The following is a 19521-nucleotide window of genomic DNA, read 5'->3' on the forward strand; positions in this document are numbered from 1 at the left end:
AGTTTACTTACAAGTTTTTGTATTTCACATAGAATTCCTCAACTTCTACCTCCTCTCCAGAGTCCTTCTGCAACAAAAGAAAATTTTCAGGCACATGCTTAAAACCAACTATTAGAATAATCCAAAAGTAATGATTTACTCCCAAAGGAACACAAAACAGGCAGGACCAAGGCAGCACGGGCAGAGCTGAAGGCGGCCAGGGAGACGAGGATTCATGTACTTAGGCCCATGCTGCTACTCGATGGGCTATAGCTCCTACGACATGAATCATTTTAACTCCTCCCTAACCACATGCAGCTTCATTCACAACAACCTGACCCCAAACCTGGCTCTCTGCCAAACCCACAGTGTTAAGTAGACGCCAAGTGTACCATTTTCTCAGGCAGCAGCCAATTAGCAACTGCTCTCCTGAATGCCATATGTATTATTTTTGGCTGCCTCGTGGCAACTTTACATTGTGGGTTTTGTAATGTTTTAAAATATTTAAAAGACATTTATTCCTCCATATAGTTAATAACTCTAAACAAGAAACCATATAAAACTAAACCTTGTTCTTCTGCTGTAATATCAGTGCATCACAATTCACAGTTTTAGTTTTACTCAATGGTACAATTAAAATCTCTCAGACAAGATGTCTCACACACACAGCAGCCAAATAAAATTAACACTCCAACTACTACATTTAGGTAAGGTTAAAATCGTGATACGCATCAGCCGAATCAAGAGTTCGGTGGTAAGATTATCTACACCATCTCCCTTGATCCTACCTACTGCTGTATGTGCAGGAGATACTGCTCAAATGATATTTTAAGTATCTCTTTCAATATTTTTTTTCCCTTCTGGTTTTAGGCTGTTAAACAAGTCATAATATGTAATTTTCTCCTGGAACGTTGGATCAGATAAATCAGGGATGAAAATGTAAACACCACTTACAGAGGTTTAGGGCTTGCTTTTACACTCTTACAAGTGCACCCAAAACTGCCTGGAGGGTCACACTTGGCGAAGCTGCCTCAGAGACGCTGCGGAGAAAATTAAGGCAAGCAGGAACATGGCAGAGGACAAACAAAGGAGCAAAGACTTCTAGACTGGATGACAAGCAGGCACAGGCTCTGCTCCAAGAGCTACAGTTTCCCTTGATCCGTAATCTGCAAGCTGCTATCAAAGATTGTGAACTTCAACTTTTCTTTAAAACCCTCACTTGTATCAGTTAAACCTAAATTTTACACTGTTTCTTCCACATGCGTAGAGATCAGCAATTGGAAGACAGGATATTCAAGTGTGTAGTCAAAGCCCATTCATATCTGGTTCGAACCTAATACCTATCAATGATCATAACCATAAACAGCTTTTTAACCAAAATATAGAGAACACCATCAATACCCCAAATGTTCGGTTGTCCAAAATAGGAAAAGAAATGTTTGCCAGACACTCTCAAGAACCAGCAACGTAAATCTGGAATCAATTTAGAAACAAGTTCTAGTCGATTTGAGTGACAATCCATCCAGCCCGCACTTTACTTTTTTTGAGCCCCAATGTTACCCTTTCTACTCACACATTTCAGCAGTCATTTGAAATGTATTATCTCTGCACACAACTGGCTATTCCAGTAGAAAAGCCAAGGCAAGTCAGAAGACAACCAGGGTAAAGGGAAAGCCAGGATGAGCCTCGATCTTTTGACACCTGTCATAGCATTATCATGAAATTCAGTCCTAGAATGGAATTCAAACATCTGGTCTACCAGTTTTACTCTTTTGATGCTGACTGTATTTCTTTCAATTCAGAAAGGGTGTTTCAAAATTACGTTATCTTCGAAGTAGTAAAACAATAACAACAACAAAATAAACAACAAAACAAACATACAAGGTTTATCATTTCTAGCTCTATTATTTCCTGATTTCCTTCTTCCCAATCCTTCCTCCTATACTGTCTTTCCCATCGCATTCTAAATAGTCTCACCGGCCCATTAATTTCCAAGTGGGCACCAAGGCACACAGGATTAACTCTGGAACCAGAGGGATAGTTTCCATTCTGTCTGAGTCCTGTTGCCAGAAAGCTCTGACTCACAGCCATCAGCTGTCTGTCCCGGACTTTCATCAATACCCATTTTCTTGTCATGATAAGCTATTCCTCTAGGAACCTGCTGTGGGAATGCCTAATAAGAGGGTCTAGAACTGTCTGAGGGGCAGCAATTAGGTTCCAAGGCGTTCTGTAGTAGCACCGGGAGCTGGTGTAAAATTCTACCAGGGCCTATTTCTTCTGGATGTCCCAAATTATAAGCTTGTTCTTTGATTAAGTGACCGCCCATACTGGATCACCTTCTTGCCCCTAGAGCTGTAAGTAGAGCTCTTTTGTACCTTTCGTTTCCCATAAATACGCTCTTGCTGACCTCTTCTGCTTTATTAATAGCAAAACAATTAACAAAAGTATGTGAATTCATAAGCCCTCAGGAACACTACTTTAATTATTCACTAAATGGCAGTTTGACCAGCCTCTGGTGATAGTTGGAAACAGCCCCAACAACTGCCCCCACGTCCAACTCTCAGACACCATTCTGTAATGGGCATAACCAATGAATAATTGACTCACAGCACTACTTCTGGACATGCATGCATGCACGTGCACAAGAAGAACCGACAAATTTATTTTCTGTACAACTACTATTAAATTTGATAGCCCTCTAAAGTAATTTTATGTGTTCAATGGAATATTTAACAAAAATGTGTATATCTCACTAGACTCCAAAGCTAGTCTATGAAAATTCCAACTATTCATATGAAATTTGAAGTTACAAATATATTAAGCTATACTTGTTCCCATCATTCACAGGAACCAGAAACCTTGACCAGATAATAAATCGACACCTTTGGCCACCTGGATTCTACAACAGCAATCCAGTAAATGATAATCCTGCAGCCTAAAATAATGAATGACCTTTCCTAAGCATTCAAAGCTAAACTATAGTGCCAAAAGGGAAAATGCTGTTACATAATTTACAACAAAAAGAGAAAGCACCTTGATATATCAATAAAGCAAAGGTACAAATCACCTCCTCCTCCTGACCCAACCTATTCTACTCTACAAGAGATAGCAAATCATAGTTCACTTACAGAGAAAAGAGGACGTAATAAATGCGATGAAGCGTTTTGCCTACTTTACATACTATTTGTTGTTGTTATTAGTGGGTTCAGCTGAAGAGGATTAAAACAAATACCCTGGAATTTAAAACTAGCTCTTAAGAAAATATATGGGATAACTTAAAGAAACAAAGAATTCCACAAAATAGAATCAAAATTCACTTTTAAAACTATTTTTGGCCTTCCGATACAAAAAGGATTTGAATCATTATTCCCCAAGGACAGATGGCTCCAAGCTGAAAGGGCTACACAGACGGGCTAAATGTGGAAAACGAAAGAATTAAAGCGTTGTACAATCCAAAAGTCCATTCTTAAATGTACCATAAAATTCAAATACAAGAATTAGCGACATCCCTTCCGCTGGATCTCACGCACATGAACGTGAGTTTAGAATGACACACAGGCCTGAGCCATCCCTAGTTAGCACGAGGCACTGAATCATGGAGGCCCTGCCAGATGAGCTCTGCGTCTACATGACTCCCTCACAATGGGAAATGATTCTCAGGCTACAACGATGAGGTCAACTGACGTGGAAAACCATCATCTGAGTCCCCACTATGTGTCAGCACCATGTAGGGTACACTCGGAGAGCTCCCAGCGAGTTTCTGTAGCGCTGCCAGGGGGAGATAAAGGCCCCTTCTCACAGCTACTTCTTCAATTATTCATGGTAAGAGGATGCAGATGAGCAGGCATAGCTAGAAGCCACAGGAAAATCTCAAATTTCCTTTTGTTTCTATTTGCCACACTTTCCTCCAATGTTAATAAAGCTGATAACTAAAATAACTATTTCAAGACGCTACCAGTTGAAAAAGTTGGTACCTGCTCACGTTTACAACGTTCGGACGGTTTTTACCACTCTATATGAAATACCAGTCACGTACAAGCACGTCAGTGGGCTCTACATCTCGTCCGTACTTTAAACCACACCTCAAGGCTCCCCTACCCTTCCGGGCCAATTTCTCCGTTCATCTTCGCCATCTAAAAATTCCCACCTACTCAACAAATACTCTACCCTCCTTTAAAAATCAAGTGATTTTTCACCTCCTATGAGAAAACCACCCCGGTTGTCTATAAATGGTAATAATACCTATTTCCTAAGCAAGGATACCTACCTCTCAAGGGTCATGAGAAAAGAAAATGAGCTTTAAAGTGGGCAAAGCAGAAAGAAAAAGCAATGTCCTACATAACCCTCACTCTAGGTAGCTCTGAATAATAGAGCTAATTACAACGTCGTCCCCCCGCCCCCCCAAACCTGCAGAGCGTGTCTGCTGAAGCACCATCAACTAGGTGAGAAGCCCTACATCCCATCCAAACCACAGGCTGTTTACTCCAACAAGTCACTTCAATTCTGTGAAGGGGACTGTTCTTTGAAGCATGTCAAGGATTTAAATTTTACCACATATCTACAATTCACAAATTACCGGTTCCAGAGCCATTAGCAGGACAAAAACACAACCTTTCTAATGAGTTAAACAGCGCTCATTTCTGCTTGAACAGGTGGGAAATTTGGTTGAAATTTCGTCAGTTAATTCATCAGAGAGGAAGTCGTCATGTTCAAAGAGTCAACAGAAAGCCAATCCATTATACCCCTGCTATCCCCTACACTCAATCTGAAAATATCTTGATATGTCATTCTTGATTATTTTCATGTGAACTAGAGTTGCATATTCTGATAAAAATCCACACTCTGAATAACACAATAGAAAAGCAAACAGTACTGCAACAAAGGTAAAGAGAAATGCCCTGCTGGTCTAACACCATTTTCAAGGGTCTCCAGACAGTAGCATTTGAAAAGCAAAGGTTCCCTATTTGATAAGCCTGGGGTCTCATGGATTCCTCCATGCCTCCTCTCTCTCAATGGGAAGTTACACTTTGTATACATCTCATATTTTTTTTTTAAAAAGAAAGGCTGATTTTCCACCAACCTGGAAAGCAAACACAAAGAAAGAATTGCATTTGACAATGATTCAAGCTGAAAGACAGACACCCTATATGTAAAGGACATCACTTTCTCGGGACACCGGAAATTGTATGCCGGAATATAGAGATGCATCTCGATGACTATGTAATTCTTCAAACAAAATAAAGCATTTCCTCCAACTGGGCAAGAGGGAGATGGTTGGGATGAAAGGGGGAATCTCGATCAGAAGAAAATACAGTGTTACTGGACTGCTTTGTCACTGAGGATATGTGTTCCTCAGTGACAAAGTTATCAGACTCGTGAGAAGTACTTAGAGTTCACCTTTGCAAGATCAACATAAATTTTGAAGAAATCATATTGAAGAAAGTCACATTATCTTTAAAAACTACACTGAAGGGGCACCTGGCTGGCTCAGTCAGTAAGAGCATGCAACTCTTGATCTTGGGGTTGTGAGTTCAAGCCCGATGCTGGGTGCAGAGATTACTTAAAAAAAAAAAAAAAATTACACTAGAAGCCGTTCTGTGTCTCACCTTTGCACTGACAAATAAAAGATATTAGTGAGTATTTTAACTGGATATGAAGAATGTTATGAAAAGTATGAGAAAACACCTGCTCACTAAAATGATAAACCTCCATCTTGGCGGGGGCAGGGGCAGGCAGGGAACTTTCCTAAGGGAGATGAGGGGTAAATTCATGTTTATGATTTTTATGAATATTTTTGAAAAAGGCAGACTATGCCCTCTAAAAGCCCTATACAGTTCTTTGGTGACGTCTGAGTCTCTTGTCTACTCTGGTGTAATAAAGCACTGACTGTTTGATGTATTTCCATTTCATTTGGGGCTAAATATCCCCAAAGTTTTATATTTGGCTAGTAAATCAAACAGGATTAGAAATATCACCAAAAGTGTTGTTGTACAATAGTGGTTGTTGTACATTAGTGAACTTTTTAAAGGAAATTATAAAGCAAAAAACAATTTAAGAGTCAGACATACACCATAGGTTTGGATCACTCCAAATGATGCTTACCTGTTTTTTTACTGAACGACTGCTCATGATTTTTTCTACCACTGGACCTTCTGCATCAACAGATTCCTAAACAAAACGAAACAAAATTTAAAAAAGTAGAATAAATCAGTCCAAGTGGAAGTCTTTCACTCCATGCTATGAAAACAAGAAATCATTCCCTTTGCACATCTATCCCCTTTAAATTCTTGCCCTTTAAACCACTGGGTTCAAAGTCGCCAGTGGGAAATATGACTGAAAAGAACAAGACTCTCACTCTCCAGAAAGGCAAAAGGAAGATCTGTGTTTATTACTTCATAATTATGTGGTTTAATTACGTGGACTAGCATGGGTCCCTAAAGCCAGAGAACATTCAGAAACTCCAGCTGCCAAGAGAAAATAATCTCCACATGACAGCAGTCAAAAATATAACTTTTCCTCATCTATACCCATGGGGTAAATATACTCATCATTCTGTTATTGTAGGCAGCTTTTATCTATGTTGGTCACATAAAACGTTATATAACAACTTAACATAGCACAAATTACCAAATAAAGTAAAGAACTGCATTTAATATACTTTGCAATGGGTTACCAGTTTGTTAACTAAAGTACAGTAATGGTAACAAAAGGGCATTTAAAAAAAGAAAGATCTTTACAATAATCAATCCTACGTTACTACCCATATTTGATACAAACTATTTTATCCATCATTTACATTGCACAGAAAATAAAGTATGCCCTGCTGGGTACTACAAGGCAGTAATTTCATAAAGGGGTTCCGACGGTGCCTAACAGCAGGAGACAAGCTTGAGTGGTTTATTAAAGTCCCAGAAGCTACAGCCTTGAATTCTTCAGAGGTAAATTCAGCCTCCCTGCATCCTAGCTCTGACTCTTCCTCAACACAGACCATTAATTCTCCAAAACTGTGTCAAATTACATATCACAGGCTTATACAGAAATAAGTTTCAGCAAGCAGGGCTTTCTAAAAGATACTGCTGCACAAGCATGGTCCCACAGCACGTCAGCCAACAGTAGCTGAACGTTCTCCGGCTCAGAATCCCAGGCTTCCAGCTAGGAGCTCTCCGGTCCACCTTCTCCAAGGCACGTGAGAACCACATGGGAGGGCCGCTGACCTGCTGCTCCGACTGCGAGGTGTTGGAGGGGGAGTCTCTCCCAGCAGCGTCCGCATCATCTGCCTCCTCGTCGGAAATCTTGAACTCCAAGTCTTCCGTGTATCGCTTTCTCTTCACCTGCCTGCTGGAACGTCTCTTCTAAAACAAAAACAAACAAACAAATCCAACAGAGCAGGTTTAAAAAGCCATCATTGACGCTCTTTATAACTTTTCAGATGGTACGATATACATGTACATATTTTTTAAATTAATCTTGAAGAAAAGCTGATGAATTTAAGCCTGTAAGTCGCCTAAGAAACCAGAGTGGCAATGAACACAACAGAGATGGGGGAAGTCTGGAGTCACCCACCGGGAACCGGGCGAGGCTGGGCTGCTTCCAGTTACCAGACCTTCCGCTGGGGACCATAAGCAACCACATAACTGACTCTTTACTTGGGTGGCACATCGCTCAGAAGTGAAAACAATACAGAAGCTGGATGACAGCTACATAGGAATTCCTTTTACTATTCTCTCTACTTCTGTATGTTTTAAAAATTTTCCTCTAATAAAAGGTCTGCAAAAGTGAAGGCATTAGAAGATAACTTGCAAATTATAAAGATCCATATAAATACTGAAATAGTACTTCAGAGGGCCATTTAAATAAAAGGTCTGCATTTTAATCTTGGCAATAGTCTGACAATTTTTGAAGAGATGAAGGACTGAATGGCAGAAGTGATAATGAGTGACTACGAAAAGTAATTTTACTTTTTTTCGTTAATTTTTTTTTTTACCACACTGATGAAAATGTGAAATCCCGGTAATAGCTGGTATTAAGTAAGATTATTGGCAAAATAGGTCCTCTCCCACCCCACGGTCAAGAGAACCCACTCCACCTCTGCAGGACAGTGTGGATATGGCTATCAAAATTTAAAACATGCCCACCCTTTGCCCTAGCAATGACGCTTCTGGTCAGGAGCGTAACATATCTTCGGAATAGCTGCAAGATACCACAATTGTTTTTTAGGCCCAAACTTTTAGATCGTAGCTGCTGGATAAATTATAAAATAAAAAGAAAAGCAAGTCACATAATAAGAAGTAGCTTATAATTCTATTTAAGATCTCTTTGTGTGGCTCATCAATACATAAACTCAAGACAAGGACACTGAATGTTCTGTGTACTTCTCTATGACTCAGTGCACATTTCCTTAAAAAAAAAATGAATGTATATGTTTACGTTTTCAATCACACACACAAAAAAATCTGAAAAGACACATAAATTATTAACAGCTATTAATTCTAAGGAGTGAAGTGAATGGAGCAGGAGGAGTTTTACACTTTTTGTTCAAAATAATCCTGTATTGTTAGACCTTTCTGATGAAGAATTAGTTTTGTGAGTTAATGAAAAATGGGGAGAAATAACTTTTCATTAATATGTGTATTTGATAAAAGCTAACATAAATATAAAATGACATGTGTAAGTTTTAAATCACTGATAAGTGTAACATTATAGCTTGTAGATGAGTTCAGAAAACACACAGAATGAATAAAAATACTGAGAAAAGTAACACTAGTGAACCTTTTACTAAGAACTACAAAATAAAACTTTTTAAAGAGACTGTGAATTGTAAAGTTGGTCAGTAAGGCAGAAAGGCAAGTCACCCCACCATGCAGAGCAGAGGAGGAACAAGCAAGGACATTCGTGGCTCAAGTCAGGACCAAGGAAGCCTAGCACTTTGCCTCAAAGGGTAAGACAGTTTTCTTTGTTTTTGTTTTGTTTTGTTTTTCAATGTTTCTGCTCTCTCTGCTCTCAAGAGGGGATGTGAGGCAGCTCACAGTGCCAACTCGATATAATATGACCATCAAATGAGTTGTTGGAGACTATGACAACTTAGTCCTAACACAGTTGTGACTGCAGAGAGGGTAAAGCACCTTTCTGACTCAAGGTTTGTGGGATAACCTCTTAGTAACAGATTTCCTAGCAGCTTAGACCAACAGCAGTAGTAACATGGACCAGAGGTCCTCCTCTGAACCTACTTGTCAGCCCCGCCTGGAACCAATTCCAGGTTGGGGAGGGGGGAACCTCCCCCACCCCCCCCCCCCCGCCAAAATCAGCAAGGGTTCTGCCATCTGTGACCCTTCCCCACACCACCAAGGCAGTTTGAACTTGTGGGCCCTCAAAATGAGCGCTGAGTGTCTGAATTAGCCCAGGTTCTCACTACGTGACCTTGGACATGTCTTTTGTGGACCTCAGTTTCCTGGTCTGCAGAATGGGGTTGATGATAGTTAACTATGTTGTAAGTATACTTGAAGATCACATAAAGCAATTAGATTACATTAACAGAATTCACTGAAAGCATTTAGAACAGTGCACGGTACATATGAACGCCAAATAAAATCAGTAGGTTTAAAGTCATTAACTAGCTCCACCTTTCCAAAAAATAAAATAAAATAAAAAATCAGAAAGCACTGAGGTTACAACGTCAACTCCTGTTCCTGTGCCCATTTAACCACCCCTTACTTCTCAACTGTCCACTTCTTTCAGATATAAAAGGCTGTTAAGAGGAACAATATTTTAATTTTGTAAAATTCAGCATAATATCTGTATTTCATCTAATATATCGATTTAACTAAATTGAAATGGACTGATCTATATTTTCCACTTGTCGTCCTTAACCTAAGGAGGAATGTGCTATTAGTGATGCACTTGTGATGTTTTATCAGGCTGCCCTAGTTGGGGTCATGTCACAGTACTTGTTCCAGCCTAAGTAACTGAACAGCCTATAGGGAGCCTAAGACAAATCCCCTTTACACTAAATATCACTACTGAAGAAATGTTACAGTACAATAAAACAGGAAGCTTTTTGTTTTCTTGAGCAGAAATTTATGATTGGTGGACATAACTGTTTTACTTGTTGAAGTTTGTCCTCACATCAACTTGGTATTACAAATCTATGTGATGGTGATGAGGTCAGTTAGTAGTGGATACAAAGTCACTTCACAGGAGCAAAAAATCCCCAAAATACAATTAGAACTCAATTTTTTTCTGAAAATTTAACATATTATTATGGCTTTCTGTCTTCTAAATAATAACTGATCTTTCATTTACTTGCGGTATCGGAATTCCTTTTACAATTTCCCAACATAAAATTTATTACATAATATGCTTCTATTATGGTCTGTTAAACTACTACTATTTGAAAGATTTTCATGAATTAAGACAAAGTATAAACATTCCATTTTAACCATAATTCAAGGGGCGCCTGGGTGGCTCAGTCAGTTAAGTGTCTGCCTTCAGCTCAGGTTGTGATCTCAGGGTCCTGGGATCAAGCCCCACGTTGGGCTCCCTGCTCAATGGGAAGCCTTCTTCTCTCTCTCCCTCCCCGCCATGCCCTCCTCATTCTCTCTCTCCCTCTCTCTCAAATAAATAAAATCTAAAAAAATAAATTAAATTAAATTAACCATAACTCAAAACTTCTGAACTGACACTAAAATAATAGGTCAACTTGTTAAACTTGGATTGCTTTAGAAAAGTTGCATATAATTAACATGGCTCACCAAAGAGAAGACTTATACGTGTTTTCACTATCTCTCCGCTATAGTACTTTGAGATACAATTTTGAGTTTACATTATATGGCATTTACTAGTTTAAACCAATTACAGAAACCAAGAACTGTTAGCCCTTTATGCATAGGATACAGGAAGAAACAACAAACAGCAGACAGCATCACTTCCTGTGTCAGGACACAGAGGAAGACCTGCCTTCAAACCCTGTGTGGTTGTTTATATGAGCTACTGAACCTGTAACAGTTATGCACTAGCCAATTAGAAAGGATGCACTGATGTTCATTTGAACAGACTGGCCTTTTTCTAGAACTGAAATGCAGAAGGAAAAAATTAGTATTTCATAAAGTCCAACTGTGTCTCTATAAATACAAAAACTTTTAAGAAACAGCAGCGTTATTTGTGAGGGAACAATGGAATTTTCTTGACCTGTGTGAATAAATCTATTTAACGTTGTCCAAATACTACTGCCATAAAGGCCCTAGTTTAAGCAAACATGATGCAGGAAAAAACACCCTTGCACATAAAAATAAAATTTAAAACCAAAAACATCCAAATACTTTAGTTTAAAAGTCCCTAAGCAATTAAAAAAAGACATCCACTTACCTTTCCTATTTCTTCAGTGATGTGTAAAAGGAAATTACAAAATTTACCCAAACGGCCAGAGGTATCACAAGTTAGTTAAGGAATCAAACCAAACCACATTCATTCACACGTACTCTATCTTTCCTCTCCTTTTTGGGTCCTCTTAGCTTAAGCCATTCCGTGACATTTTAGACATCAGGGAGTTCTACTAAAACACAAACAAACAGGGTGCCCTGGCTAACTCAGCCAGTAGAGCACGTGACTCTTGATCTCAGGATTGTGGGTCTGAGCCCCACATTGGGTGCAAAGATTACTCAAAAATAAAATCTCTTAAACAAACAAAACAAAACCCTAACTTTCTGAAATTCTTTAGGAGAGAGCTGCAAATGGCATATTTTTTTCTTTCCTAACTTTTAAGCGACTTGGTAGACAGTACAGATAGCAAGTACTTTGAGCGGACCAAACACTCAGAAAAAGGCAAGCAGGCTGTCAGGGGCAGACTTCTGATTCGAGCAGGGCTCCTCGGTAACTGCTCCTTGATAACTTAGATGTCATTCACTGAAGTGACATTCTTAGCCATCCCAGTGGAACATACTGGCATGCTTCCAGAGAATGTAACAAGGAAATAATTTTTAACAGTCACATGGAAGGGCCTCTTACCTTAATAGTCCAATCAGTGAAGGCAGTGTGCTTTACAGGCAAGAATCTAAATTCCTAATGTTTATTTCAGTTTTTCAACTGCTTCCTACAAAATTCTCCAAGAGTCAGGAGAATCTAATACTGAAAAGTTCTGCACTGCTGCCATCCAGAAAGTCACAAACTTGTTCATAGAAACTTATTACATGACGATAAAGTTCAACTCTGGCCTTCAAATGTCAGAAACCTTAAGACAAGCTACAGACTACACATTGGCTTTTTTAATTCTGCAAAATAAAAGAACTGACAAGCAACCAAACGTCAGAGAAAATGAGAAATGTGAAAGCAGCTTTACACGAACCAATACATCAACAATGTGTTAACACTAATATATACATCAACATCGAAAGATACATTTACAGAAGTAAATGAAGATCCTCAGTTTTCTTTATCACGGGGTCAAAGATGACAAAACCAAGAAGTCAGGGGTCTAATTTCGTGCTGGCCCCCAGCTCTCACCATTATGGCTCTAGTGTTCCAGACAACAATAAAGCCACCTTTAAAGCAGCTCTATAACAAAGACAGGGGAGGTCTAGTGTACTTGATACGCAGCTAAAGTTACCCATGCTAAATAACCAAGGCTTGGGATCAGAATGATGGTATTACCTGAACACCTGGGTCCTCATCTTCTTCAGGAGGAGGAGATGGTGGGGGCGTTTTGTCTAAGTCTGAATTTTCAGAACCTTCTGTTTTTCCCTTGTTGACCTTTTTCTTCAAAGCACTTGCTTCTGAATCAGGTTTCTTATTACTAGAATTCAAAGTGGATCACTTAGTGTTCACTTTTTAATGAGGTTTTCCACATGTCCCCATGCCTTATATTTCCCACATTAATATCCCGAAAGTATCAATGACAACTGATAAATCGATGCACGTTGGCCATTTATAGTTAAACGGCACTCTCAATTAAGTTTTTACAGCAAAACCCCACACTGATGACCTTTGGCAAATATCTGACCTAATTAAAAGAAATTTCATGCAAAAACTCCTAATACCACCCGGAGTACATTTGTTCTACTAGACAATGCAAAATCCCTGCCAATACACCAAGCCATAATGAAAAATCAGATTAAGAAGTAGTTTTGCTATTAAGTTTTTAAGGTACAGAATGATTTTTTTTTAAATGTCTCAGGAAACTAGACTATAATGATCATTTCTTTGTGTCTCTTGCAGAGAGTTTTAAATACTCCTATTTAAGTCCTTTTCATAACCAACACTACTAGGTGTCCTCTATTATGTCATCCAGCTATATTATTATCCAATGACAGCCTTTTAAAATATAACAAAATATATGGGAATTTCCTGTTCTACATAATTTTACTTAATGCTGTCTTCTTCATTTAAAATAATCTTTGTTTTTGTGCTAGGCATTTTTGACGCAGTCACAATAGCCTCTCCTTCAAAAGCTAGGTCTCTGAAATACAAAAATATAGCAAGGCCACCCCAATAATTAAAGTGCATGTTCCATACTATGTTTCTGTCAAACGTTAATAGGATTTGAATGTTACATAAGTCAAAAGACATGAATGAACTCTGAGAAAAATTTTTTTTTTAAATTTAAGTTTACCATTACCTTTAGAACCTTCATTTGACATTCTTTTAGAACGTACATTTAATGGTATCTTCCATTCCAATTTCCAAACAAGCCCCAAGGTTTTCTAACATTATCATGTTATCCAACATTTAAATTCATCTAACCTCACTAATGATTATATTTATTATTTCTGGAAAACCTAAAATTCTAAGAAACTTGAAAAAAGATATATTTCAAAAGCCTTTAAAAAGTTTATTTATTGAAGTTTATAAATTCCAGAAAACTATGCTGACAGAATACATTAAACAGCATTTTTTTCAGCCTCAGCTACTACAAAGGACACCAAGACATCGCTATTTATTTCAATAAAACATATCACGTAAAATATTTCAGAAGTATGTTAGTATAATAAAGTATCCATCACTCACCTAAAATTTCTATCATGAGTAAATAAAATATTTGGTAATCCTAAACTAGTTCTTTCTAAATACTCAGAGCTTGTTTTTATTTTGTGAACATTGTAGCATGGTAAATAGCCACATAGGGAAGTAACTTACAAGAATTCAAGATTACAGCAAAGGGCAGTTATATGTTAAGAGTTTTTTTTATTTAGCATTTTCTTTAAAAAGGCAGTGTCCGAAAAACTTGAAGTCCCCAAAAGATTCATGGAAAGAATAATATTTTTTAAATTAAAAAAAAATCCATACAACAGTTCCTCATCCAACTGTCCTAGTGTTTACGCTACACATGGACAGAAGTCTCCCCTACTATGAGGCTCCATTTCCAGCATTTATTTCCGCTCTAACTGCCACAAATTATACAATACTACAGCTGAACGCTGGGCCCCTTTCCTTTCATCTGCACGCCAAGAGCAATCAGATTACCCTGGTAACCAGCGGTCACATGACCAGCACCTGCTCTTTTGGCTGGATGCCACTGACTAAAGCCATCTGCTTCCCTCAATCAGCTTTCAAACATTCTCAACACCTGCGCTGCAGTGTTTTGTGGTTTCTTTTATCAAATCAGTGCAAAACTGCTTCCAAAACTTTACATATTTCTCAAATTTGTTTAAATCAGAGGTAGGCCTGTCACAGAGTTGAACCACTGCCAGGTAAAGTAAGTCGGCAGCCGGTGCTTTTCACGGTGACCTCTCCGCACCAGAACGAAGTACACAATTTAATTTAGTGGGGTTACTGCACCCTGTGTGAACTATCCTATAGGAGTAAAAAGGCTTACTGTCTTAGGGCCACCAGAGCCCAGGTTTGATGAAATATCAATTTGCCGAAGGAGAGAAGTGCTAATGATTTTCCATCTGCCCTTCCCGTGAATGAACTATGTGGAACCTCCAAGGCTGTTAAAAGTCAGACAAGACCTCTCCAAATGCTTCGGAAGAAAAAGCCTGTAGCCAAGGGAAGCACTCACCCCAGATCTGATTACTGAAAGATTTCTAAACTCATTAGACCTTGCGCTATTAACGTTGCTCAGAGACAGCTAAGCATTTCTACGCTGACATCTTCTCATGACATCAATATACAAATCAAAAACATGTCAAGAAGTCAAAAAAAGCTACAAAATCCTTGTTGTCCAACCCAAAGACATTACAATTGAGGACAAGATAAAGTTACTTTGATTTTTAAACTGCCTTTGCTACTGTGCAACAAGCTCATTTGGATTTTCAACTAAGTGTTATATTAAAACTGCTCTGTCCCCAGAAAAAGCCAAAGTCAGAATTTTTAAAAAATGAGGTGTAATGCAGAATGGTGGGTTAGCACACTGATGAGGGTCAGACACACCTTAGTTCAAGTTCCGACTCTGTCATGTAGAACTTTGTCTGTCTGGGACCTGGGACGAGCCACTCCATTTCCCTGTGCCTCCATTTCTTCTTCTGTAAAAGGAGGTTAGTAATTCTGTCTTCCTCCAAGATTCGTTAGGAGGTCTAAGTGAGATAGTGGATGAAGGCTTGGCAATGTCTGACACAAATGGCCAGGATGCACACACATCTGGAAGATACACAGCTGGGAACGTGTTCTGGGACGTCTGCAAACAAATCCTCTGCCGTGGCTCAGACCCGCCTGGGCCAAATCAACTGAAGACTGAGAGACAGAACCCCACCTCACTACAGATCATTTCCTCTAAGCAACACGAGAAGGAAGGTCCTTTGTCCACAGCGCCCAACACAAGCTGGAAGAACAAACCAGCAGACAATCCCAAAGGCCGTTCCTCTCCAAGCCCAGGACCACTGCTCTAGCCCAGGCAGGTGTCATCTCCCACCTTGCCCATCACAACTGCCCACACCCCCTCCCCCTGCTGCCTCGTCACCCTGGGGACCCATGGGCAGCGTGACCCACTCTCAGACCGCTGGGGAAAGGGCACACAGTTCACCTCCATCATCATGATGTAAACTGCTCCAGTGCAAAGCTAGTCTTTTCTAATGTCAGAGCCAAAACACAGCCATACAAACATTCCTCTCCCAAATTACAATTTGGAAAGCTGGAAGGCACAAACAGGGCAGTCCTCCCGTTGAGGGTAAGAGAATGCTACTGATCAGAAACATCCCTTAAGCTGACACTCCAATACTGAGAAGCAGGCCACCGAGCGGCTTGGCGCAGACACACAGAACCTCCAGCAGCTGCCGTGCTGGCTGCTCATGGGTGTAGGCGATACTGGCCTCCACAAGGTGACCTGGCGGCGAGGATCACAAGGAAGACCGGGGGTGTGCGGGGACCACTTTCTCACTCCAGCCCTAACGGGCCTCTGCCCTGGAGAAATCCTGTCTGCTTCCATTCTGCTCTCCCTAACCCACTCTGCTTCCACATTTCCTAATTCAGGGATGTGGCGCTGCCACCAAAACCAACACCAACCCACCCTCCACGCATCACCACGGTGACCAGCTGCGGTATAAACCTGACCGCACCATTCTGCTTAAGGTCTTATCCCATGTTTAACAGGCCTGCCAATCTATACTGGCTTGTCAGGCCTTCTGCAGCTTCTGCAAATGGCAACAGTATATTTCTACCCTTCTCACACCCCAAACCCTCCACTCACCTTTTATGCTGCAGACACCCAGAACTGCTCCCTAAGGGACCCACCTATCTCTTCCACCTCCATTCCCTCCCCACTCCATCTACGGCCATCACGCACGCAGGGAAGCCTCTTCTAGCCAACGCAGACTGGATCACCAGCTACATGTCATATGGACCCCACACAAGGAAGGGGTATTTAAAATACACAAAATGTGGTGGTCACACTCCCGCAGTGCTCCAATACCAAAGCCGTATGTGGACCTGAGTGTGTGTGTGAGTGTAGGTCTTTCCCCAACGAGCCCTGAAGCTCGGAAAGAGGAAGAAGTCTGTCTTCTTTATCTTTGTTTTCCTGGTGCCTGGTCAGGTAGGCTCCTTATCAATTTTAGCAGATCGATTTCACTAAAGAGCACAAGTCACAGCCATGACGGCACACACATAAACAGCCCTTATGATGTGCCAGTGCTTTTCTCATTAACTCATTTAAGAAAACCCCACAGAGATGCTATCTTTATGATGAAAGACCTATGAGGCTCAGTAAAATAGGACTGACCTGCTACCGAAATAGAGCGAGACTTAGCGAGTTTTCAAAACCAGTACATCGCTGTAAGTCCCCTCCCTCTTCACCAAGTCCTTTTATTTCCTCAGCCTTATCTCCGTCATTGCTGGTGTGACCATCATTGCTGGTGTGACCGAGATACGGAGCCACCCACTCCCGAGGCCAGGCGAGCCCCTACACCCTCGGAAGCAGCACATTTCTCTGGGGAGGGTGCTAGTAGTCTGAAGAGCCGCTGTCCCTCCACCAGCCCTATTTCCACTATGCACTTTATCATGAGAGCCGGGTCACACGGGTGGCCAGCTGGACATGCTGAGGGTCCACAGCTTAGTGACATTTAGGTCACCACCGTTAGACCAGGCTCTAAAAAGTGCTATAAGGCCCCCAGTGTGGTCAAAACACAAACTACCTTGATGAGAACTCCTGAGAACCCAAACTTTATCTTCAGAGAACACATGTTCTATGGAGGGACGAACTAAGGACACTCCATACCCTTTACAGAAGAGTTCATAGTCAGCTTCCAACTGTAAGGGTCTATACTGAAGGGCTAACGTGGCAGGACCTAAAATGGGGTGGCATGACCTCGTTCCACCTAAAACACAGCACAGGGATAACGAATTCTTTTTGGTGAGAACAAGTAAATGCTTTTTAAACAAGCCAAGGGCCAGAACTTACTAGAAATCCAGCTAGCTGCCCTGGTGTCTTGCAAAACAGAATGCAGTTAAACACTGACCAGCATCGGCCTAGGGACCTAAGTCCTCCACCAAAAGGCAGTCTGAAGAGGAACCACAAGTGATGAGCATATGGTTAGTGAAGGTCTGGACAACGGGCGGGAGTCTTCCATCAGTCAGACACTTCAGATGGGAGAAGTCCGTGAAGAGTCGCCTCACCCTGGGGAAAATCAACCTTGGGGCTTAGGTCGTGAAGATTAATCAGATCTGTTTGCAGGGACTCAAGCCGAAATGTCATATTATAATGTTTTAAAAGAAGAGTAAAAGCTATTGAAAATATCCTTATATTTTATATGCTCAAAAGGTTTTTTAATAAAGACTCAAAACTAATGGATGAGAAGCCAGAGGCGAAAGAGACATTCCTGGCACAGTACGTTTGCGGTGTGCTCCAGTTCTAAAAGATCCAGGCTGCCGTAAGAAAAACTGTAGTAAAGCTGTGAGGGTCAAGGGCCCAGTCGTGGTGGAGAGAAAAGCATCAAGCCTCTCAACTTGAATGTAGGATTCTCCTCTAAGTTTCTGAACCATGAGAAAAGAAACTTAAAAGAGGAAGAAGTGAAAGAAAAAAGAGACAAGATAAAGCACTAAGAGCTCAAAAGTGTCAATTAAGGCAACATAAAATGTGATACATCAAGTAAAATTAAACCCACAAAACAAAATAAAAATTTTAGAGAAAGTCCTTGGGCCAAAATTTATGCAGTGGCTGAACTAGAATGTAATGAAATGCCGGTGACAGAATAAACTAATGATGAAGAGACAAACTGTGCAGCAGACGGTAAACACAAAGGCCAACTCCTTCCCACGAAGGCAATCAGAGCCGACGAGGTAAAGGGGAAGGCCCGGGAGCACTCGGGAAATGCTCCACAGGGCGACCTTGGGCAGACAGCATCTGGGAGCATCTGGGCAGGATGGCGGGATGGTGGGATAGGAGCACCAGCCCTGACCTGTGCCCTGTGCCCTCGGGGCCCCGGCCAGCCAGCCTATGGAGGCTGAGCTGCTTGCCTGGGGGCTGCGTCACTCCAAGGGGGTGCCCAGCCCCCCAAGCTCCTAAACTCCACCTAGAAATTCTTCACCCAGCTCTTCTGGTTGAGAAAGAGAAAGAAGAGTTGAGAAAAAGAGAGAGAAGGGGAGGGGATTCTATTTTATTTCTGAACAACAAACATAGGATTTCAGTGACAAATTAATAGGGTTTTTTTTTTAAGTTCTTTGAAAGTCACTAGATGAAAACGCCTCTAAGACATTGAATTTAATCTAAATTGTTACCTTAAATAGCTCTTCTAACATCAAGTACTCCTTAAGTATATTAACCATGCTGAATTTTTAGGAAAGAACAAAGAAAGTTAGAAAAGATACAAAAACCTAATTTGCTCTTATTTAAAATGAAAGTATATTTCAACTCAACATGCCTCGCCTTTACATTTTACAGTCAAACCTTCCAAGCGTGAAGAAGCTGAGGGCCAGACAGGCAACACGCTCAGCTGGAGAAGTGGCATTGCTAAGACAGGAGCCACACCTATCTTGTTCCTGGGCCCAGGTCTGAGTCCTGGACAGGCCTAAAGGCATCCAACCTCCTCACACTAACCTCCTCACACACTCTAAGAGTCCAGTGCATGCCTGGCCTTTTGGGGGTACCCTTCAGACCTCGACCTGTCCTGGTGAATGTCTTCTGTT

At 40.8% G+C, this 19521-nt stretch overlaps 1 protein-coding gene across 1 annotated transcript in view; it reads right to left on the minus strand.

Moving 5' to 3' along the window:
- Nucleotides 1-19521, minus strand: part of CHD7 (chromodomain helicase DNA binding protein 7) — a 187232-nt gene that overhangs the window by 57365 nt on the left and 110346 nt on the right. Inside the window, exons 4-7 of the mRNA XM_080802955.1 lie at nt 12622-12763; nt 7194-7331; nt 6082-6147; nt 12-67 (exon numbers count right to left, since the gene is read on the minus strand). Of these exons, the coding sequence (XP_080659081.1) occupies nt 12-67; nt 6082-6147; nt 7194-7331; nt 12622-12763 (402 nt within the window). The remainder of the gene's footprint in view (nt 1-11; nt 68-6081; nt 6148-7193; nt 7332-12621; nt 12764-19521) is intronic.

This window comes from Martes martes (assembly GCF_963455335.1).
Source record: "Martes martes genome assembly, chromosome: 4".
In the NCBI taxonomy this organism is placed as follows: domain Eukaryota; kingdom Metazoa; phylum Chordata; class Mammalia; order Carnivora; family Mustelidae; genus Martes; species Martes martes.